We start from the raw sequence: 19,459 nt of genomic DNA, 5'->3' as shown, positions 1-19,459 counted from the left end.
AAAACAACATAACAAATGTGAGTCATGCCACTTCACTTTTGAAAAACATACACTGATACTCCATTGCTGGAAATAGGCGGTAAGGGTAATCGGGATCCTACAAACACACACAAGTGTGCACGCACACACACATAAGTATCTGGGGTAGAAATCTATCTCTGGGATATATATCCCAAACCTCTTTTCAGTAACAATTTTGAATATTAAATTTTTCACCTATAGCTAGTAATTTGGGGTATTTTCCTATTTTGATGCACCTTCCAGATTTTGTAAATTAGACTTCTAAAACCAGAGATGAGAAAGCTGCTAAATGTTTGGATTTGGTGGTTTTTTTTGTTTGGTTTGTTTTTTAATTCTAATCACTATTTAGGTATCAACTGATTTGCCTCATTTCTTAAAAAGGACAAAAGAAAATCACACCCTTCAGGTGATTTCATAAGATACAAAAGAAAATTGACCATAACCTATGGCAGAAACCGTAGTTAGAGAAGGATGTCAGCTCTGGAGCCTGTGAACAGATTATGCATTGTCAGGACAAGGCTCTTGATGTCATGGAGCACTGCAGTTGTCTGTTTTAAAAAACCTAATAAACTATCAGTAATCCTTTGAATAGCATAACATCTGGCTAGCACACAGCTAAAACATTTCATTCACAAAGTCTGAATACTACGACAAACAGAAATCTTGCAGGACACCACCCTAAGCAAGATAAGAAAGGCAAGATAGCTTTAATTTTTTTCTCTTGAAGAGTGATTACTCAAACAGATGAATAGTTTTCAGATGGCAAAGACAAAGACTTTGACTTGGAGAGTGTGATTAGTTTACATCTCTGCAAAACTGGTCTTTGCCAAGACTGAGAACTGAAAGTACTTGAACTGTCACAGTAGACTTATTTCTTGACCTCTCTGTATCCAATAATGGAAAAAACCCTTTACCATACAGGTAAGCAAGCAGAATACATTTCTCTATTGAATACCTGCCAACTTAAGTTACTATGGCGTGGAGGAGCTTCATCAAGACCAATTGTGTTGAGTTCTTCAAAGCTGAAGTTAAGTGTGTAGGGAGCTTGACCAGAAAGACCTGTAAGCTCAGTGTGAGGCAACTCAGCGTTATGCCCAGGACGACGAGTAAGCTCACTATGAGGAATTGCGGTAGTAACATGCTCAGTCGTTCCACGAGGATCTTCCTGTACAGCCTGATTTTCTGAATTTCTCATTTCAAGTATCTTAACACACAAAAAGAGACAATATAAGTGTAATTATATAAATAGAAAAAGTTCTCAAAATTGTTAAAGAAGAATTTTGTTAAAAATAGGAACAAGGACTTCACAACTGTAAAAGTGTACTTGCACATGTGGTTGTGATCATGGAAAAGCATGAAAAAAATATCTGTTCACAGACCTAGTGCATTCATTGTCTTTACTGCAAATCACATTTTACTATTTAAGATTTTTTTTGTATTTACAAATTATTATTACTGCTAAAACCTTAAAAGAACTCATATGCCACTAAACACTTAAATTCTTGTAAAACTAGATAAGTGATAAATTACAAATTTAAAAGCAAAACCAAACACTTCTGTTTTATAGTTTAATCAACCTGAATGTAACAATAAATCTCATCTTGTAATTCTCAGTGTTTTCAAGACTGATTTAGCAGTTCAGAGACATACTGTAATTTTCAGAAAGAAAACTGGCAATATACTAAAAATACTTAGGAGAAAACACAGTTCTCTGTGATGCATATCCCTCACTGTAAAACTGTCATTTACTCTCAAACCAGGAGGAGGGAAATGGGGGAAATAAGATATCTATATATATGCTTCAATAATAGTATTCAATGCAGCACTCTCGCATTATACAAGTATGTGTCAATCCAATAGTGTACATTTATCTCATTGGCTTGACTTTTAGCTTAAGTTCCTTTAAAAATTATGCTTATGCAATTGTGTGCCATGCATCTCTAACAGCCTGGTTGTCCACTTCCTCGCACTAACATACTTTGAACTCCCTGACTAACTTTTAACAGAAGAACAGAGGCTTCAAAGAATTAAGTTCTGACAATTTCATTAAAATAGGCAAATTTTAAAAGGGAAAAGGGAACCCATACAGGAAAAACAGATCTCACAAAAAAGAGGAGGCAAAACTTCAGAGTTCACAATCAATTAAGATGCAAATCCATAGGCAACCAGTTCTTCATTAAAGCGCTCAAGACAAAAAGACAAAATAACAAAATAATAAATGCATGCATGTTTTAAGACAATACTTATCATCTTAAACATGATGATAACAAGAAGGCAACAGGAAAGAAAAAAAGATAAGGTTCATAATGAAAAAGACTAATTTATGATGACCTGAATACTGAAGAGAAAGTCTTACCATGCTCCTGAACAGGTGCCAGTCACCAAAATTCATATTCATTTCTTTTTTCAGTTCATCAATGTTGCACTGAGCCAAGACACGGCCATTTATATTTGCCTAAAACAACAGAACTAAACAACATAAATCACCAATAAAAGACTTATGGTCTGGCAGTAACAGACTAAAAAGGTAATTAAAATTGGATATACTGATGGGGACTACTAGTAAAATTCCCCAACATCACTCTTAAGTCCAATCCTATATAATATACATGTGTTTTTATAGAAGAATATTTATTGATGATTGCTGATGGACAAGAAGAACCTACATGTCATGAAAAAAATGAAAACATTAAACCCATCAAAAATGTATATATGAAAGGCAATATGATGGTATTCTATAAACAGACATAAGGAAACAACACATCAGTGGTAGAAAATTTCACATAAAATAAATCACATTCATCTGCCTAGATTTCTCAGACTCAGAACACAAATGGACTGCGGATGCCTAAGTATCTGATGATAATCAGACAATTAAGTGCCAGGCAACCTATGACACCTGGCTTAAGGCATCTAACATCAAGTACTACCTCCATCAAGTTCCCTCCCTGCATAAATACAGGCTTATATTCCTCCCATCATCAGAAATACCTGGGGACAGAAGACTGGACTCCTTTCTAATTTTCATCATAATTCAAAGATCAACATAGAAGTGTCTAAACACCATCTATATTCCAGGAAGGTGATTCCATATGTTAGGGATGTTTTTATAGTGCTTAACTTCCAACAGCACCAAATTCAATACAGAACCATCTTCATTACATAACAACGAGAGGTATTTCTCTTTATACCATGTATCAGTGGGCAGACAGAATGTAAAAGGGGAACTACGTCTTAGGAGAGTAGCCACAAAATGGAAGACCCAAGTTGAGAGCTCTGCTCAGTCTGAGGGATCTCAGTGGTTTTGTTCCCATATCCCAGCAGATGGTCTTGATCAAACCAGGAAAAAGACCAGGCTGAGCCATTTTAATTCTTCCTTTCGACATGATATCACTTGTAATAAGAAGTGCAAGAATATAAATAAGAGGAATCTCATTAGAGATAATGGATGAGCACATTCTTTTAGCACTCTAGAGCCACTGAAGCAACTGGAATTTTTTGCAGCTACGCTTACTGAGCTGCAATCTGACATCCTACTTCTTGCTTTAAGGAACATTGCTGAAGCTTCTGTGAAAAACCTGTCTCTTAATCCTCGAATCAACATCCTCATTGTATTTTTTAAGATATGATAGGTACCGGCACAAAGTGAGGTCAGCAAAAACATTCACTAATGACAACCTTCGTATTTTTTCCATTCTTTCTTCATAAAAGGAGCATGTGGAACAGTGAAAAAAAAAATAAAGACAAAAACTATTCTGTGCTAATGTCTCAGAGAAAAGACCAGTAACAGAAAAATGTACAGTGGCCTTTTTCTGAAGATGTGGAATGTGATAAGACAGAAATGGAACCATCTTCACCACTCATTTACAACAGAAGAGATGTGCCAATTTCTCACAGGGGGAAAAAAAAAAAAGCCAGGAATGTTGCTACCTGGATATAGAATACATTTGCAACCCTATTTATCTACACATGGTGATTTTGAAAACGTGTTTCTTGCTTCTTTTCTCAAAATAACCAGTCTCATCAGCATTTATATTTCTGAGTCTGTTTTTCCTTTTTGAGACAGAGCATTTTCTCTGAAAAATATATGCTTGCATTAAAATGTCCTCCAAACTTAGCACACATAGAAGTTAGGATGGTGTTTTGACATATTTGATATGTTTCAGTAAACATTTCAGAGAAAAGAGACAACTAAATATTTCTTTTTCCTTGTGTATCTCCATGTTTAGGTACTAAATACATAAATGAAATTTAGCTGATACCTTTCTTATAGTTGCAGAGTACTGAGGTAGCATGCTCTGGTCCAGACCATCTATCTGCTTTAGCTTCTCACACACAGCTTCCACACTCATTGTGCTCAGAGACACATGTGATACTCCTGTAGTCGATCCTGTGCCTGCTCCTGCTCCCTGTAAGAAGTGAGAAAATGTGCACATAAGATTTGTTCAAATACTCAGTACACCCAGAACTTCGCAATATACACTAACACAAATCAAGCTGTGTTCAACTACATTTTAAAATTAAGATAGGAGAGTAAGAATGTACAGGTATTTTAAATTACTATCAGAATATCTATATATTGGTAAACATTTATTATAGGTATTTATATGAGAAAAAAAATACAGCAACTTGAGTCCTGCCTATGTGAGAAAATAACTCTCTTAAATAACGTTATTTAAGAAAAGCAACATAAAAATCAGAAATATTAAGTAAGGGTTAATCAATTTCAAATGCACCTTTACTCAGAGTTTCCCCCCAATTTTAGTAGTTAGTTTGGTTTGGGGGTTGTTTTGGGGGGTTGTGGGTTTTTTTTTGGTTTTGTTTTTTTTGTTGTTCTTGTTTGGTGTTTTGTTTTGTTTTGTTTTTTTTTAAATAATGCAGACACAACTTAGATTTTCCTGTCTTAAAACCTCCTGGTTTACTATCAGACAAAGATGACCTAAAACGTAACTCCTGAATTATTTGGATTCATTGGGTAATTTTAGTAACATCTGTCCATTTTCCCGAGGTTCCTTCAGCTCCATGTGTATGCAAGATCAGCCACGGGGCTGTGTACCACAGTACGGAAACACAGAGCAGCACTGCCACTGCACTCCAAGATACTATGAGGATGCTTCATGTGTCTCAAACTTTGGCAAGATTTAGGTAGAAATTATTCACAACTCAGATCTGTAACACAGAAGTTGTCCTGTTAATGTTGCCAGCTTCCAGGAATTTCAAAGAAAGTGTGGAAAAACAAAACAAATGCATCTGCAGGTAGTCAGTATACTAAGACAGTATGTTCTCAGAAAAACCTAAGTTCTCCCTGGATGGGGACCTATGCATTAAGTAGGAGCAAAGTGCAAAGCTCTGAACAGTTATGCTAGTGATTCCAAATTCCTAAAAGCAAAATGAGAACCAGTTCTATCAGCTATGAAATACTTGTATGCCCTCCTCCTGGGAGGGAGGTTGCACCCTCCCCTTTTTCTCAATGTGAAGTTTTGAGTTCAAGCACTGTAGACCATGCACCAAGCAAAGCTCATTTTGGGAGAATGCAAAAGAGCCTCTAAAGCTTCAGAGCTCATCATCACATGCATAAACCCTGGGATGCAGAAGTGCGTTTTGACTATCTAGAGTTCAGTCAATCAAATTTGACTATATTCCTCAAATCACCACTGAAGACTGTTTTTGGAAAAAAAGTATCACAAGTATATTTTCATTTAATTATTTCAAAGTTATTTAATCTTTCACAATTAATATAAAGTAACAGACCCAAATATATTGCTTATGAAAACCACGATTATCACACAGAATGGCATTACCCATATCTGAATTATCTAAACTGGGATATTTAAGAAGAATTTATTCAACTATTCATTCCAAGGTAGCAAGCCAAAACCCCATTATCTACTACCATTTAACCTCAGAGTTATTTCTAACTTATTATTATTGGAGATATCCTGATCTGGGAAAGTAGGCATGCTCCCCACCTAAGCTACTCTGAGTTTCAAAGTTTAGATGCTATTACATAAAATTCCCCCGAAGTTCTCTGCCAGATGTGCTTGAAATGGACTTAAAACTGGCAAACTATCAACTTCACTCAAGAACACTACAGGAGGTTGCGAGGAATCTAAGCCTAGCGGTTCGCATGCTTGCTTGAAAACAGAGCTGGGGCACTAATCTTTGTTCCTTTGACTTTTTTTTTTTTTTTTTTTTTTAACGTGATGTCAGCTGGACACTAAACAAGCAAAAGACATACCCCATTTTGTGGGTAGGCAGTCTACCTAAATTATTGCACATAAATTAAGCATTATAATTCCTCTGCAGTCTAGGTACCTAACTTAGGGGCTTGGTATTCTTTCTGAATACAAGACAGTTACTTTTCAGATTCTGGAATGTCTCCCTAATTAGGTGCCTACAATACCTAATTAGTTATCATATTAGGCATCTAAAGGAGGAAATTTAGGTTTTAATCTAGTCTGATTTTTAGCACAGCTAAAATCTTTATCTTGTTAAGGATGTAAGCCAACGATCAAATTGATGAAGATGACAGCAAGAAGCTTCATCCATAGACATTTATCATACACTTCTTTTATGTACCTCTCTATTTTTCCTCTTTAAAAAATCACTTTGAGTTTTTCTTCAGAATACCAGTTTTGTCTATTATTTCCCCATAAACACACTATTTACTATTGGTATGCGTTAGAAAATACATCAATAAAGAAAAGGTATTAAGCTAATTCAAATCTTAATTATTTTTTGAAAGAAAGCTTATCAATTAAAATAAAAGAAACTGTTATAGCCAAATTACATTGTGGCACTACTAAAATAAATGATACTTAAGTAACATGTGTGAGCAATCGCCTTTGTTCTCTGAATTAAATACATTATCTATAAATAAATGACGAATTTTTTTAAACACTTCTAATTTAACAGTTCTCCTTCAAATCAAAATATTTTTTTAACAATCAAGAACAAGTCATTCTTTCTGCATGCATTAAGAGTTAGTTTAGAAACTCTTCTTTCTGTGTATAAAAAAATATGGAAAAGCGCTAAAATATTTAGACTATTTTTGTTAAACTGTGAACTGTTTGAAATAGATGCATATTAATCCAAATCATTCTTTATAAAAAGCACTCTCCAAAGAATAAGTAATGTAACAGCTTTAGGGATATTGTCATCACATAAGTGAATTAAAACTGTACTTAAACTGACACATTTTTCAGCCTTAGTGGTTTTGTTAGAGATGCTTAGAGAACATTAGTCTGAAAAGTATTTGCCATGCAAAAGCTAAAAGCAGCTTGTCAAAACAAACCTCAAGGCTAGTAATGAGCATTAGTTTACAGACAGCCCAGCATGAAGCGCCAGTATGATAGCTTCTGAAATGACTCTGAAATAAGTGAATGATAATTCACAGAAAGTGGCTGTACCTGTCTGTTTTTGTTTAACCCAGACTTACACGACTTTGAGAAAAGGACAAAACAGAATGAAAAGAAACAACAGCTTAAAGTGACATCAGAAAGGTTGAACATACATACGACACGCTTTGAAGTAAACAGAGGAAATCAGTGTTAGGACAGAAACAGGGTATTTTCATAATGTGATGAAACTTTTAAGATAGACCTTCAGAATATACATTTCATATATGCTATACAAATACTACACCCTATGAGCAGACCACTCTGTTTTGCACTCGTAAAAAAGTGACACTTGCTTTATTTTGTTTGCATAAAAGTTTTACGTTACGTTTCGGGTGGAAAATCCTGCTGTTAACCAAGCATTCTCCGGCTGTTTCAAGATGAGGTTATACCAACCCACGTATCTCAAGTAACTTCGAAACCTTGTATCTGAGCACACACCCCCACCCCCACCTCCACCCCCCCAAAAGCAAACCACCACCAGCCACAGAACTGAAAAGGTACTTCTTTTAAGAACAAATATTCAAAGCACAAAAATGCTACATAAAAGCACCTGGAAAATCCATATAAGAAAACTCCCATGCCACACACTTTCATTCATGCTCAAACTTTTGAAAAGCACTTCCAGTTTCTTAGAGAGTACGGTATGTTTATCTACATTACATGCTCTGGGCCACATTAGTTCTCATTCAAAGCACACAGACTGCATCTTAAGGTATTATATATTCAGTGCAGTATGAAAAAAGTATTTGAACAAAGTAATTATATTGCAACAAGCTGCATCCTAACAAGTCATAATTAACAATGCAAACTAAAGCACACAATTAAGTTTATGACAGATAACCACTGCTAATGCTAGTTTGATTTCTAACATAATAGGGGATACTATGAACAGATATTGGTAACACTACAATCCAATGATACTCTTCAGAAGAGCACCCTAGAAGTTTCTGCAGTTCCTGTCAGAAATAACCATTTGTGCAGTAAAGTCAGCAGAAATGCACATTTGCCTCCATCCCAGATGTGCAAAGGTTGACATCTTAAGTCAAGCCTCTTTTCATTAGAGATTTAAGCCAACACCCTAAAATGTGCAATGCACCTTCATATTGATACAACTACATAGATGGTATTTGTAAACTTACCGGTTTGACATCTATGTTTTGATCCATTCAGTAAAGAACAGTAAACTACAGTCTGAGATAGACAAGTTTTATCATCAGCAACAGAATCCAAATATAGAAGGTGGCAGAAGTCAAATTATTGATACAGGATGACTGCTCTCAAAATACTTCTGATTTCCACTGAGCTAGCCTAGACTTACACTGATTTTACAAGACTAATGATTAGGATCTGAAATTTCAGAACTTGGTCAACTCCAGTGTCAGAATGACAACAACAACAGGGCCTTAACTACCTCACGTAACATCCTCAACATAGCTCTGACAACTCATGCAATGGGTAGCAATGATGAGCTGTGTAAAAAAAATTAATACTCCCAAAGAAACTGGGTTTTGCCCTGTAAGACTTAGAACATTCAAAAGAATGATTATTCTCCTATTTTATGCAGATTGAAAATTGCAACATTTCTGGCTCCTTGCCAGATTTGCATGAAAGATAATTTTGATTCTACATGCTGCTCTTGTTTTCAATCATCAATCAAACCAGTTACACACCTTGGTGTTCATTAATTACTTGGTACATTTTTTTAGTTTATTTCATTACTTTGCATGCACCAATACATTTAATAAGTAAAAGCTGTATCATTTATATAGTGGCAATCAGCCATCAGTTAAGAGCTACCTAAATAGATGGATGAAATTATTGTACCCCATCACCTCTGGATAACTGCAGTACCTAAACCAAATATAATACTGTTTCCTTTCAAAGAAATTTCAATAAAGTCTACATAAGAAGTGTTTTTAGAATAGATGAAACCCTGATGAGGTATCCTGTCAGGCACACACTCTTCTTTACTGAGAGGGTGGTCAAACACTGGAACAGGCTTCCTAGAGAGGTGGTCGATGCCCCAAGCCTGTCAGTGTTCAAGAGGCATTTGGACAATGGCTTAACAACATGCTTTAACTTTTGGTTAGCCCTGAAGTGGCCAGGCAGCTGGACTAGATGATGGTTGTAGGTTCCTTCCATCTGAAATAATCTGTTCTATTCTAATACCATACCCTGACTAACAACATTCTCACAAACTACCCAAGGGATTTTAAAAAAAAAAAAAAAATCAAAATTTTAGATTTACACTCTAGGTTAAATATTGCTAAGTCTTAGTAAAGTATATGATCTGATGTGTTGTACTATACAGATTCACAGTAGTATAAATGAAACTCAAAAATAGATCTAAAAATCCTCCATTATCGTTATTTCAAACAAAGTTTCTTTTTAATGTTTGAACTCCTGTATTTTCTTACTACAGCCAAAAGACTACATAATTTACATGAGTCATTGCTCCTTGAAACTGCAGCCTATGTGCGCTTAAGATACACACTCAGAGCAGCAAGCAGAAGAGAACCAGGTCCAGGTTTGCTGCTGGAGCAAATTCACTACTTTACCCTGAGACTAAATCCCACTTTTCCAGTCCCATGTCCCTTCTCACACTCACAGACACACACACACTTCAGCCATCACTCTACTGCTTTCTCAAAACTCCTTACTTTTTCTTCTTGCACTGACAAGCTGCAAAGGACTGGGAATAGAATGGGATACTGAGATAAGGAATCAAACACAGGGGAGGCAACAGCATCTCCAAAAATGTACTACCAGAAAAAATTAGTCCAAAGTTATCCCTTCACACAAGGTAGCTAATGACCTCGAAGAGAGAACTTTAGAGTAGATTTTCCATTGCATTGCCCATACATGGGTGCTCGGTGAAGGTTATGTGCAGTTAAATACAGTTCTTGAATTTGTGTAGGGTTTTCTTCATTGCACAACAATGCAAAGACATTTTTACAATGATTTACTACAAGAAAAAAATAACTGAGATCAAACTATAACTGTTGCCAACAACTGTTGGCAGCAAGTATTAAGAGAATTACGACAGCCATATTAACCTCTTCACTTTGGTAATAAATCATGATTTTCCATTGATTCCCACAGTTAGATTTAAAACAGAAACCCATAAAGAAGACATCTTTGTGTGAATATTTAGGATAAAACAACATAAATGTTAGCTTATGATAGAATAAGCTTACAACCAGCAATTTATTTTTTTTTAAATTTCTATCGAAAGTTGCTTTATACTGTGTTAACTGCAATAGCTTTATGTTCACCAACTAAAGAAGTATGGATCAGGTGAGAGCGCTGACTAAAGCAGAAAAAACCACAGTTACTTCATTCTAAAATCTAAGCACCAAATGACTAGCTGTCATTCTTCACTGTTTAACCACCACAACAGTCTTTTTACTGAAAGCTCACCACAGATACTGAGAAAGGCAAGGGGAAAACTACAGGGGAAAAATATAATACATCTTATAAGTGAAATATTAGCTCTTAAATTCATTCACGAACTACATTAGTTTTCAACTACTCTATTTGCCCACCAAAGCCACTGATGCAGTGTTAGTGAACTGCAGTTATGATTAATGCAGACTCATTACTGCTGAAAAAGCAATGAGATGCTAAAATTTCCACACCACATGACTACTCATTTACCATTGAGGGGTCTGTGAGTGAAGGAAGCCCCTCATCAGCATCCTCCTTGATAACATCCTAACAACAACAAAATATTATGGTTTGGGTAAAATGATCAAGGGCTTAACAAAAAATATGAAGTAAACAGTGAGTGAGAACGATCTCGTAATAAGACATAACTCAACAGAAACACATTTGTTTTCCTTAAGTGATTAAAGATATTACCACCTTTTAATAGCTTTGCTCATTGTACCAATATCCTAGAAATATACTGATTGACAAGTGAGTCTTTTACTTTTTTAAGCTTCCCTTAGTTCTTAATTCCATTTGAACAGCCATCTGTCAGTAAAATAAATACTGTTAAATAGGAATTTTATTATTCTATAGGAAGCTAGAAAAGTCTGCTCGTTTTTCCTTTTCAATGCGTAAATAAAGTGGAATTATATGTACTTACAAAACCAAGCTATAACTGAGGCATAGTTAAGATAAAATGTATTTTGTTTTAAGTATTTAAAACATTCCTTTTAACTTTTTACTTTGGCCTTCCAATTTCTAGTATTCTCTACAACATTGAAGGTTGTCATTTTATCTTATAAAATCTGAATATAAATTTACAAGTAGCAGTCTTTCTTACAGTATTACACTATATCAATTTCTTCACTGTAGTACAGCTGGCATTTTCATTAAAATATTTTCTTGCCAATATTACAGGTCACACTCCTCTATCTTGATACCTGGATGTTAGAATTGGTTTTCCTCTCTAAGTAATTTCTAAGTTAAAACAAAATACATTTTACATTACATGTTAATAACACCTTTGCTTTAACTATTTGTAATATAGAGCTTGTACTTGTCTAATAGTGAATCATCATTAATAACCTTCATTTTCATTACTCACTATATTTATTGTCTAGGTTAGTATTTGAATTATCCTTCAAAATACTTACTAGGCCATTGTTCTGATCTCTGGACAAACTCGTTTTTAGTGGTGGACGTGAGATGAGATGAGAACTGCCAGGGTAATACCTTGGCATGTAAAGATATGGGGCAAAGAATGGCTATGGAAAAAAAAAACGTAACAAAAAAGGGACAAACAATTACACAAATCAAAATGTAATAATAAAATAAAACTTATTTCAACAAAACACATCCTCTAGTTGAGTTTCATAAAGTGAAAAATAGCAATTACTAATAGCTTTCTTTACTTTTTGCATTGAACAGAATTCAGTCAAAAGCTCTGGAGTGAGTTCTTCAAAATCCCTCAGCGCCAATGGGTGCTCTCGCATGGTATTCTGGAGGAACAGAGTTGGAGTGGTTTTGGTAGCTACACTCTAACACCTGTTCTGAGTATGGGAAAAGGATAATTTAAGGATAATTCTGATAATTTCACTCTCTCAGACCTGCTAAACCCAAAACTGGATGCTCAGTAAAACTTACAATGTTTCATAATATTGAAGACAACTGTACCAAAAGAAAAAAAAGGTGATGCATAATAGCATCACTACAACTTCCCATATTTGTGGTAACCAATCTGAAGGCTTCCACAAATACTAGATTTTATAAATCTATAAATAGATTTTTATAGCAGACGATATTTGAGCTTTGTTTTGTTGGAAATACATCAATGCATGTTGTTCAATACAAATACCATTTTAAAGGACAATGTTAATTATCATAAACCAAATATCAGAATAATTTTTAAAAACAGAAATACTTTTTTTTCCCCTCCATAAATATCAATTAACTCTAATAATGATTTTTATAACCAGGTTCCTTTTTATACTTTTTTACTAACAATTTTCAAGAAAATAAACACTATCCAAGTTTCCAAAAGTCTTATCAGCACAGCAGTGTAAAGGGTCTAAATGAGAACTCAGGCTTTTAATAAAGTCTCTTCTAGAAGATACAGAGATCTCAAAATTACAAATATACTTCCAGCAGTGGACTCCATATGCTCCAATCTTTCAAGTTTTAAAATCAACTGTAAAAACACATTCCCTGAAATTCACATGCTACCCACCGGCACACAACAAAACCTCTCTGTGTGTGTATGCACAAGCATGCATTTAATAGTCATGAACCTTACAACTGGCAATGCAGTTAGGAAGTACAAACTGCTTTTCCAATATTGTGAAATTTTCTTTTGACCTATCTGTGAATTTGAGTTAGGTTTTGAAATAAAGATTTTCATCTCCGTATCAATTCTCTTTTAAGGCAATGTAATGGAAAGCAATAGAGCCTTTAGACTTTAAGAAAGCAGAATTACAGTGCTCATTGCTTTCAATTCATTACCCAGTTCTTAAAAACAAATACACAGAAATATCAAAATCATGGCTGTATTACAAATTTCTGATGTTTCTATACACAGCATTTAAAAAATTGTATTACCCAGCTATTTAACAAAACAGAACACAGTATTTGGTTTGTGTTTCTGCACATGACAAGATTATGAGTAGTCTACTGCACCAAATTCAGCACAGAGTAAATAATTTTACGGCCCAATGGCCAATATATGAGGGAGGAGTAAAATTTGTTGAAGTATTCCACTTTGGATTTGTCTATAAGGACTAAAAAAACCCTCTGCGTTCAGAAGCAGCTGTAAATGAACTGAGAAATTAAAGTTTAAATCCTGTGTACATCAATTACTTAGATGGCATATGCTACAACTTTGAGTAATTTCTGAAAAACAGAAATGGTTCCATATTCTTAGCTGCTAGAGGTAGTCTTTGCACACTCTTTCACACAATTACCACAAAAAGTTCATACGTTCTTCCAACATATGAAGTGACATGATATTCATCATAACCGTTAGTCTAAATGTGGAAGTTTGGTTTGGTTTGTTTTAATAGGTAGGAGAAAAAACACCTAGCCTTTGCTTTACATTTATTGGTTAGTATAGGATGAGTCAGAAAATTCACTGATCTAAAACTATTTCACTGTCATAAGGCACAGATTCTACGGTATTATCTGAAAATGAAACTCTCTTCAAAAAAAGTTCACGTTATTTCTGGAATAATTAAATGCCTAAGTTTTCCACTAACAGCTTAAACCACGTGGTAAACCCCCAAGCATGAAACGCTTAATGATCATACTGCATTCAAGTGCCTAGCTCTCACTGCAAAGACTATCCTCTGAAATACAGAGTGAGCACCTGTTTGTTGGTTGCAAGTCATCAAACTACAAAGCAATGAAAAAAACCTGTCCAATAAGGCAATTATCCCACAATTCTTTCATAATTTCTAATTATGCCTTAAGCCCACTTCAGCTACTCCACTGCTTCCAAGCCGTGGGATTAATTCTCCATTATAGGCTTGAACTCTACAGCCTCAATCTTCAAATGAAGTACGGTAATACCGATATCATGAAAACATGAGATCAACATAAATACATGTTGGGCATAAACCAGCGTAGAGCTGTTCTCCAAGTTTGGAGACAGCCTATAAAGCATAAGTGTGGTGTTTATTGATTTTTCCAAGATATCAAACAATTTGCTCCTCTTTTGCAAAAAAAAGTCTTCGCATACCATAATTTCTAGTTCCCTCCTAGGAAATTCCAATTAGACTTGCCTACTGCTCTAACCTTCCCCAGAAGAAACATGATCTCCACAATGTTCCATGATAGCAGCGATTTTGAGAAGCTGAACTTGAATCCAACTTGTAGCCAGGCCATTAGACAGCGGTAAAATGTACACATCCAGCATAGTCCTATACTGAGAGCCAAAGCACCAAGTTGAAGAGCTGCTAAATGGGACTATAATCTTTCCTTTACAGCTATACAGAGGGAGAATGGGGTTTTAAACCAAAAATGAATAGATTATGTCACTGGAAGCTCAAGGTCCGTAACATAGGAGCATCTAAAGAACAAAGCAGAAATGCACGTAATAAAAAAAAAAGTATTTCCTAAAAATAAACAGAGCGGTTTTTTCCCCCCAATAGCTCAAGGGCTTTTTTCTTAAGCACAAACGAATCCCTAAAGACTACAGGACAGGAACTATTTACTGGTCTGAATAAGGCACCTATCCCCAAACCTTAGGGTGGTTTTGCATAAAATTAGGGCATTTCCACAGAAGCATTTGAACCCATTGTGTTGTGTCATACAGGTACCCAAGACCTCTCTCAGAAACTTCTGCTGGGGAGAGCCTATTCTTCAGTTGCTGCTCTTTTTTTAAACACCATTCTTACAAAAACCTGAAAAGTGAAGTATGATTACAAATGCTGAAGGAAACAGCCTTTCAGTCTAAATTTTCTGCTATTATAAGGTTCTCATCACTTTCCTCAGTATGTGGTGTCCATGACAGTACCTTTGTGACTCCAAAGTAATGAATATAGCTCTTTGTCAATATTTGAAAGTGTTAAACACTAAAAACAATTATACCTTAGAAGGGCAGTATAAAATTCCAGAAAGAAAGGTCAAAACAGAAGTATTTTAGTCTTCAGCAGGCAAAAAAGTAAGCATGCCTGTAAGCCTGTGTATGCAGTTAATACAAATGAAAAAATAAACTGATTGTAAGAACAGCTTATGACTCACCAATAATTGCTTTTGTAATGCTTATTAGAGCCAAAACCAATACAAGTTTCAACTGTATATCACCCCACACTTTAAACCTTGTCATGTACAATAACACAGACACAAAACCAGGGCTTCCAATTAAACACCTACTTTAACAAAGCTAAGCTAGTATCAGCATGAAGATTCATGTGACAAGCGTTTATCAGTGTTGGACTACTTCAAAGTATATGTCATTTTAAGTTATTTTTGACAAAACAGTATATTGTCACTGTATTGAGGGTATATAAGAATAATGTTAGAACAAATAACTTTAAAAGTTCTATGCTATGTGTACTCTTTTCTGTCTTGGTTAACAAACACTGATTTAGGAATAACTCAATTTTCTTTCCAGCTTATTGGCTTAAACATTTACCTACAGTCACATCTGCTTAAAGTTGAGGCCATTTCCTGTACATAGAAGTAAGCTATGACTTATACCAGCTTCTAGGTTTTTTTTCCTGATAATACTTCAGAAAAAAAAAAAGTAAAAAATAAAGTTTAAAAATACTGAATATATCCCACAAAAATAGAAAGTGTAGATTTGATCTGGCTATATAGTAAAGTACTTCATTCAATTTTCAAGTGAGCCATGCCCAGGACTGTGCTTACTGAGGCCCACAAATAGCTGAAAAATATCTTTCATGCAATTTATGTTAATTCCTTTAAACTAGTGCAACACCAGTTTAGGGAAAAGACCTCAGAATAACTTTAAAAAGAGACAAAAGGGAAGACAGACGTACATTGTTGTGACGTAGGTCCCCACTTGAGTTTCTGTATGTTTTAACCAAAGTCACCAAGAAAAAGCCAGGATCCCTTCCAATGTCTGTGAGCAAGTATGTGAACGATTGAGCACAGTTTACCCCACAAAAATAAAATAAAAAAATCCTGCAATATTCTACAATTGAGCAGTGTCTCAAAATGATTTGACCTTTTTTCCCCTTGTGTAATTTGTTTTACTGATGCAATTTACCACATTTCTCTCCCAGACTACACTGCCTGAACATTACTGTGAAATTTACCAATTTGTGGACTTTTCTCCATTCCTAACAAAACTTGCATGGGTCTTTTAATATTTTATAAATGACATCTGCAATATTACCAGGTTAAATCAGAAGAATGTTAACTGGTTCTCGATTATTTACCCGATTGTAAAATGGATGCTGAGGTCCTGTCATACCACTATAGTAACTGCTATGAGGTTGTGGTGATAAAACTCCACTATTGAAAGGCCCATTGAAAGAGGTTGTAGAAGAGCAAGCTGATGAAGGCTGACTGAACAGAGATGTTGCTCTAGCAGGTGCCTCGTGTAAAGGCAACGTGGGGTAAGGAAGTCCTCCAATATTCATTTGATCCCTTGCAGCACGAACGTCTGAAAAATAAAAAGGTAAAAAAGAATGAGATTTTGCTTGAAGTATTTGAAAAAGTTTTCATTTGTTTGCCAATTCATTACAGTACATTTTTGTGTGTTTAGCTCCAATCAGAACTCATCAAGTAGAATGTCAAATGTCACTTTCAGCTGCATTCAGCTGATTTCTCTTGAGGATCACATATACACAGGAGTCTTTAGGACAGTTAGGACAATTTACTGCATAAATTTATTCAGCATATTAAATGCCTCTAAACATTCTCTCTCAGAGAGAACAAGTTACAAATCCCAACCCAAATGGGAAGAAATGCAGGAATACATCACACCAAGTATGTCTCTGATGGTAAACATGTCTGATGTGATAGTCAGACCTGTACCATTTCTGAAGAGATTAATGAAACAGAGCGTTGTGAACAAAGTTAGGCCATCCCACTGCAGCTATCAAGTACAGAGAAGGAAGTTGGAAAAAGTAAGAACAAAAAGGATTCCAGCTGACTGAAGAAAAGTGTCATGACAGAAAAGACAGGCAAAGGGAACTATTAATACCTGAATTCAGTTCCCACCTAGAATACTGACTGTCATACTAAAGAGTCATAAGGATCCTGTTTGAAATTTAAAGTTCTGGTTTTCTTTAAAGCTTTAGCATCTCTTAAGGGGTGGAAATGTTAGGATGCCTTAGCCTTACTCTAGAGCCAATAGCAATTCCTAACACTGGACAAGAAGTGCCATATCATCCATCACATCAATCCACAGCAGCAGTGGGCAGTCAGAACATTTAATGCTGAGCAGAGTGTTTTTGCAGAACAGAACATACGTGAACCTCACTGCATTTTTTTTTTAGACTACAAGCAAGTAAAGAAAACTGCTTAACAACCACTCCACAATAAACAAGTCTTGCCCTAGGATGAATTAAGTATCATACTATAGCAGACTAAAAAGTAACTCAGGAGTACCAACTGCACAGGTATCTAGTGGGGTATACATCAAATGGAGATGTTCCACTTTGTTTCACTGGCTTCGGTTCTGCAGGACCTTACTGACACTATTCAAAATTGTTAACAAGGATCTGGAACTCAACCCACATCTCTACTACTAAAATACCATTGTGTGTATTAGTTTCCTCCATCTGCTAAAGCAGTCTTCAAATCAAGAACAGTGGATTCCCCCCTCCAAAAAAGAAGCTTTAGTCTTGTACAATCTGGCTTTTACAGCAAAGCTACTAAGTGAAGCTGAGTGGCCTGTTACTGAAGTCAAATCAGACAACCTGAAGGTCTGATTTGATGAACAAATCAGGAATTCAGCATGACACATGAAGCAGCTCTACCTAAAATGAAAAGAAATAATATAATTGTCATTTTCCATTTATTTGAAAGCATACGCACCTGCAATGATTTCTCGTAGCTTGGGATCTAAGTTTACAGTACATGGCAAAAAGGTTCTTACATCACGTGCAACAAGAACAGGTGTTCGCGAAGATAAAAATACTTCAAAGTTCCGTATATCTCCATCAATTTCAAGTAAAGGTTCAACATCTTTCGTTGTAGGAATATTCTTTGAAATTCTGTGGTGGAAAAAAAATTAGATAAATCATAAACCATGTTTGTTACACTATGACTTCCATTTGCATAGTGATATTCTGGTGTGCAAAACTACTGCGCTTGCATCCACTCTCCCTGTTTTCTGGAAAATGAAGAGAACCCATGAAGAGCTGCACTGTCTGCAGAAAGAACAATTTAACATTTTCTAATATGCAGAAAATCTCAAACTGCTAAGTAATCTGATCTAATTGTATGCTTCAGAGAAATCTCAAAGAAGCCACACAGAAGACTAAAATCAGATCAGGGATTTATAGATCAGTAACATCAAATCCAAAGTAAGGGGAAGTTAACATTTGTCAACATTAACCTCAAATATCCATTCAAATTCTGATATCCTAATCAGAAATTCCATGGTTAAAAATCTCATTTTTAAACTACCATTTCTTGCAACAGGAACGCTCGGGCGTCTTAGACATTGATCAAAACCCAACTGTGCATGATTACATGGTAAAAAGTGGAAAAACAACTGCCTGCTTTCAAGTAATTCACTTTCTAAGACAAGAAGCCACAAACAGAAGAGAACAACAAAACAATGAGACATGATCAATAATATAAAGGACTGTTGATGTATTATGACTATTCTCAAGCAATGGTGGGAGTTTTTTGTAAGCACTAGTACGAAGGACAGTTTTAGGAAGGAACAAGGAAAAGGATTAAATGTTAGCCTTGTGGAAGTTTATGAAAAGCTCCTACTAAATGCAAGCAAGTGATGGAGGCTGACATGATGGGTCAGATGGACTTGTTGACATCTCATCTCAAAGCATCATGACTGGTATCTCATCTGATACCAAATTAGAAATTATAATCTAAATTAAAGCTTACTAAAATGAAAAAATGTTTCTGACACCCAGTATAATAAAAACAGAAACAGTGAAAGAATGCACTGAAAA

At 35.4% G+C, this 19,459-nt stretch overlaps 1 protein-coding gene across 4 annotated transcripts in view; it reads right to left on the bottom strand.

The window, feature by feature from the left end:
• The window catches only part of KIDINS220 (kinase D interacting substrate 220), an 81,376-nt gene that overhangs the window by 3,455 nt on the left and 58,462 nt on the right, over positions 1-19,459 (bottom strand). For 2 of the 4 annotated variants that reach the window (XM_030037263.2, XM_030037265.2), the window contains 7 exons: positions 18,354-18,532; positions 16,748-16,974; positions 12,005-12,115; positions 11,079-11,135; positions 4,284-4,430; positions 2,378-2,476; positions 977-1,225 (listed from right to left, as the gene is read on the bottom strand). In XM_030037263.2, coding sequence (XP_029893123.1) covers positions 977-1,225; positions 2,378-2,476; positions 4,284-4,430; positions 11,079-11,135; positions 12,005-12,115; positions 16,748-16,974; positions 18,354-18,532 — 1,069 coding nt within the window. The remainder of the gene's footprint in view (positions 1-976; positions 1,226-2,377; positions 2,477-4,283; positions 4,431-11,078; positions 11,136-12,004; positions 12,116-16,747; positions 16,975-18,353; positions 18,533-19,459) is intronic. The other 2 variants (XM_030037264.2, XM_030037267.2) reach the window with 2 other exon arrangements.

Source organism: Aquila chrysaetos, chromosome 15, assembly GCF_900496995.4.
Source record: "Aquila chrysaetos chrysaetos chromosome 15, bAquChr1.4, whole genome shotgun sequence".
Taxonomy (NCBI): Eukaryota; Metazoa; Chordata; class Aves; order Accipitriformes; family Accipitridae; genus Aquila; species Aquila chrysaetos.
The sequence above is the reverse complement of the archived record's forward strand: the minus strand, read 5'-3'. Positions and strand labels throughout refer to the sequence as shown.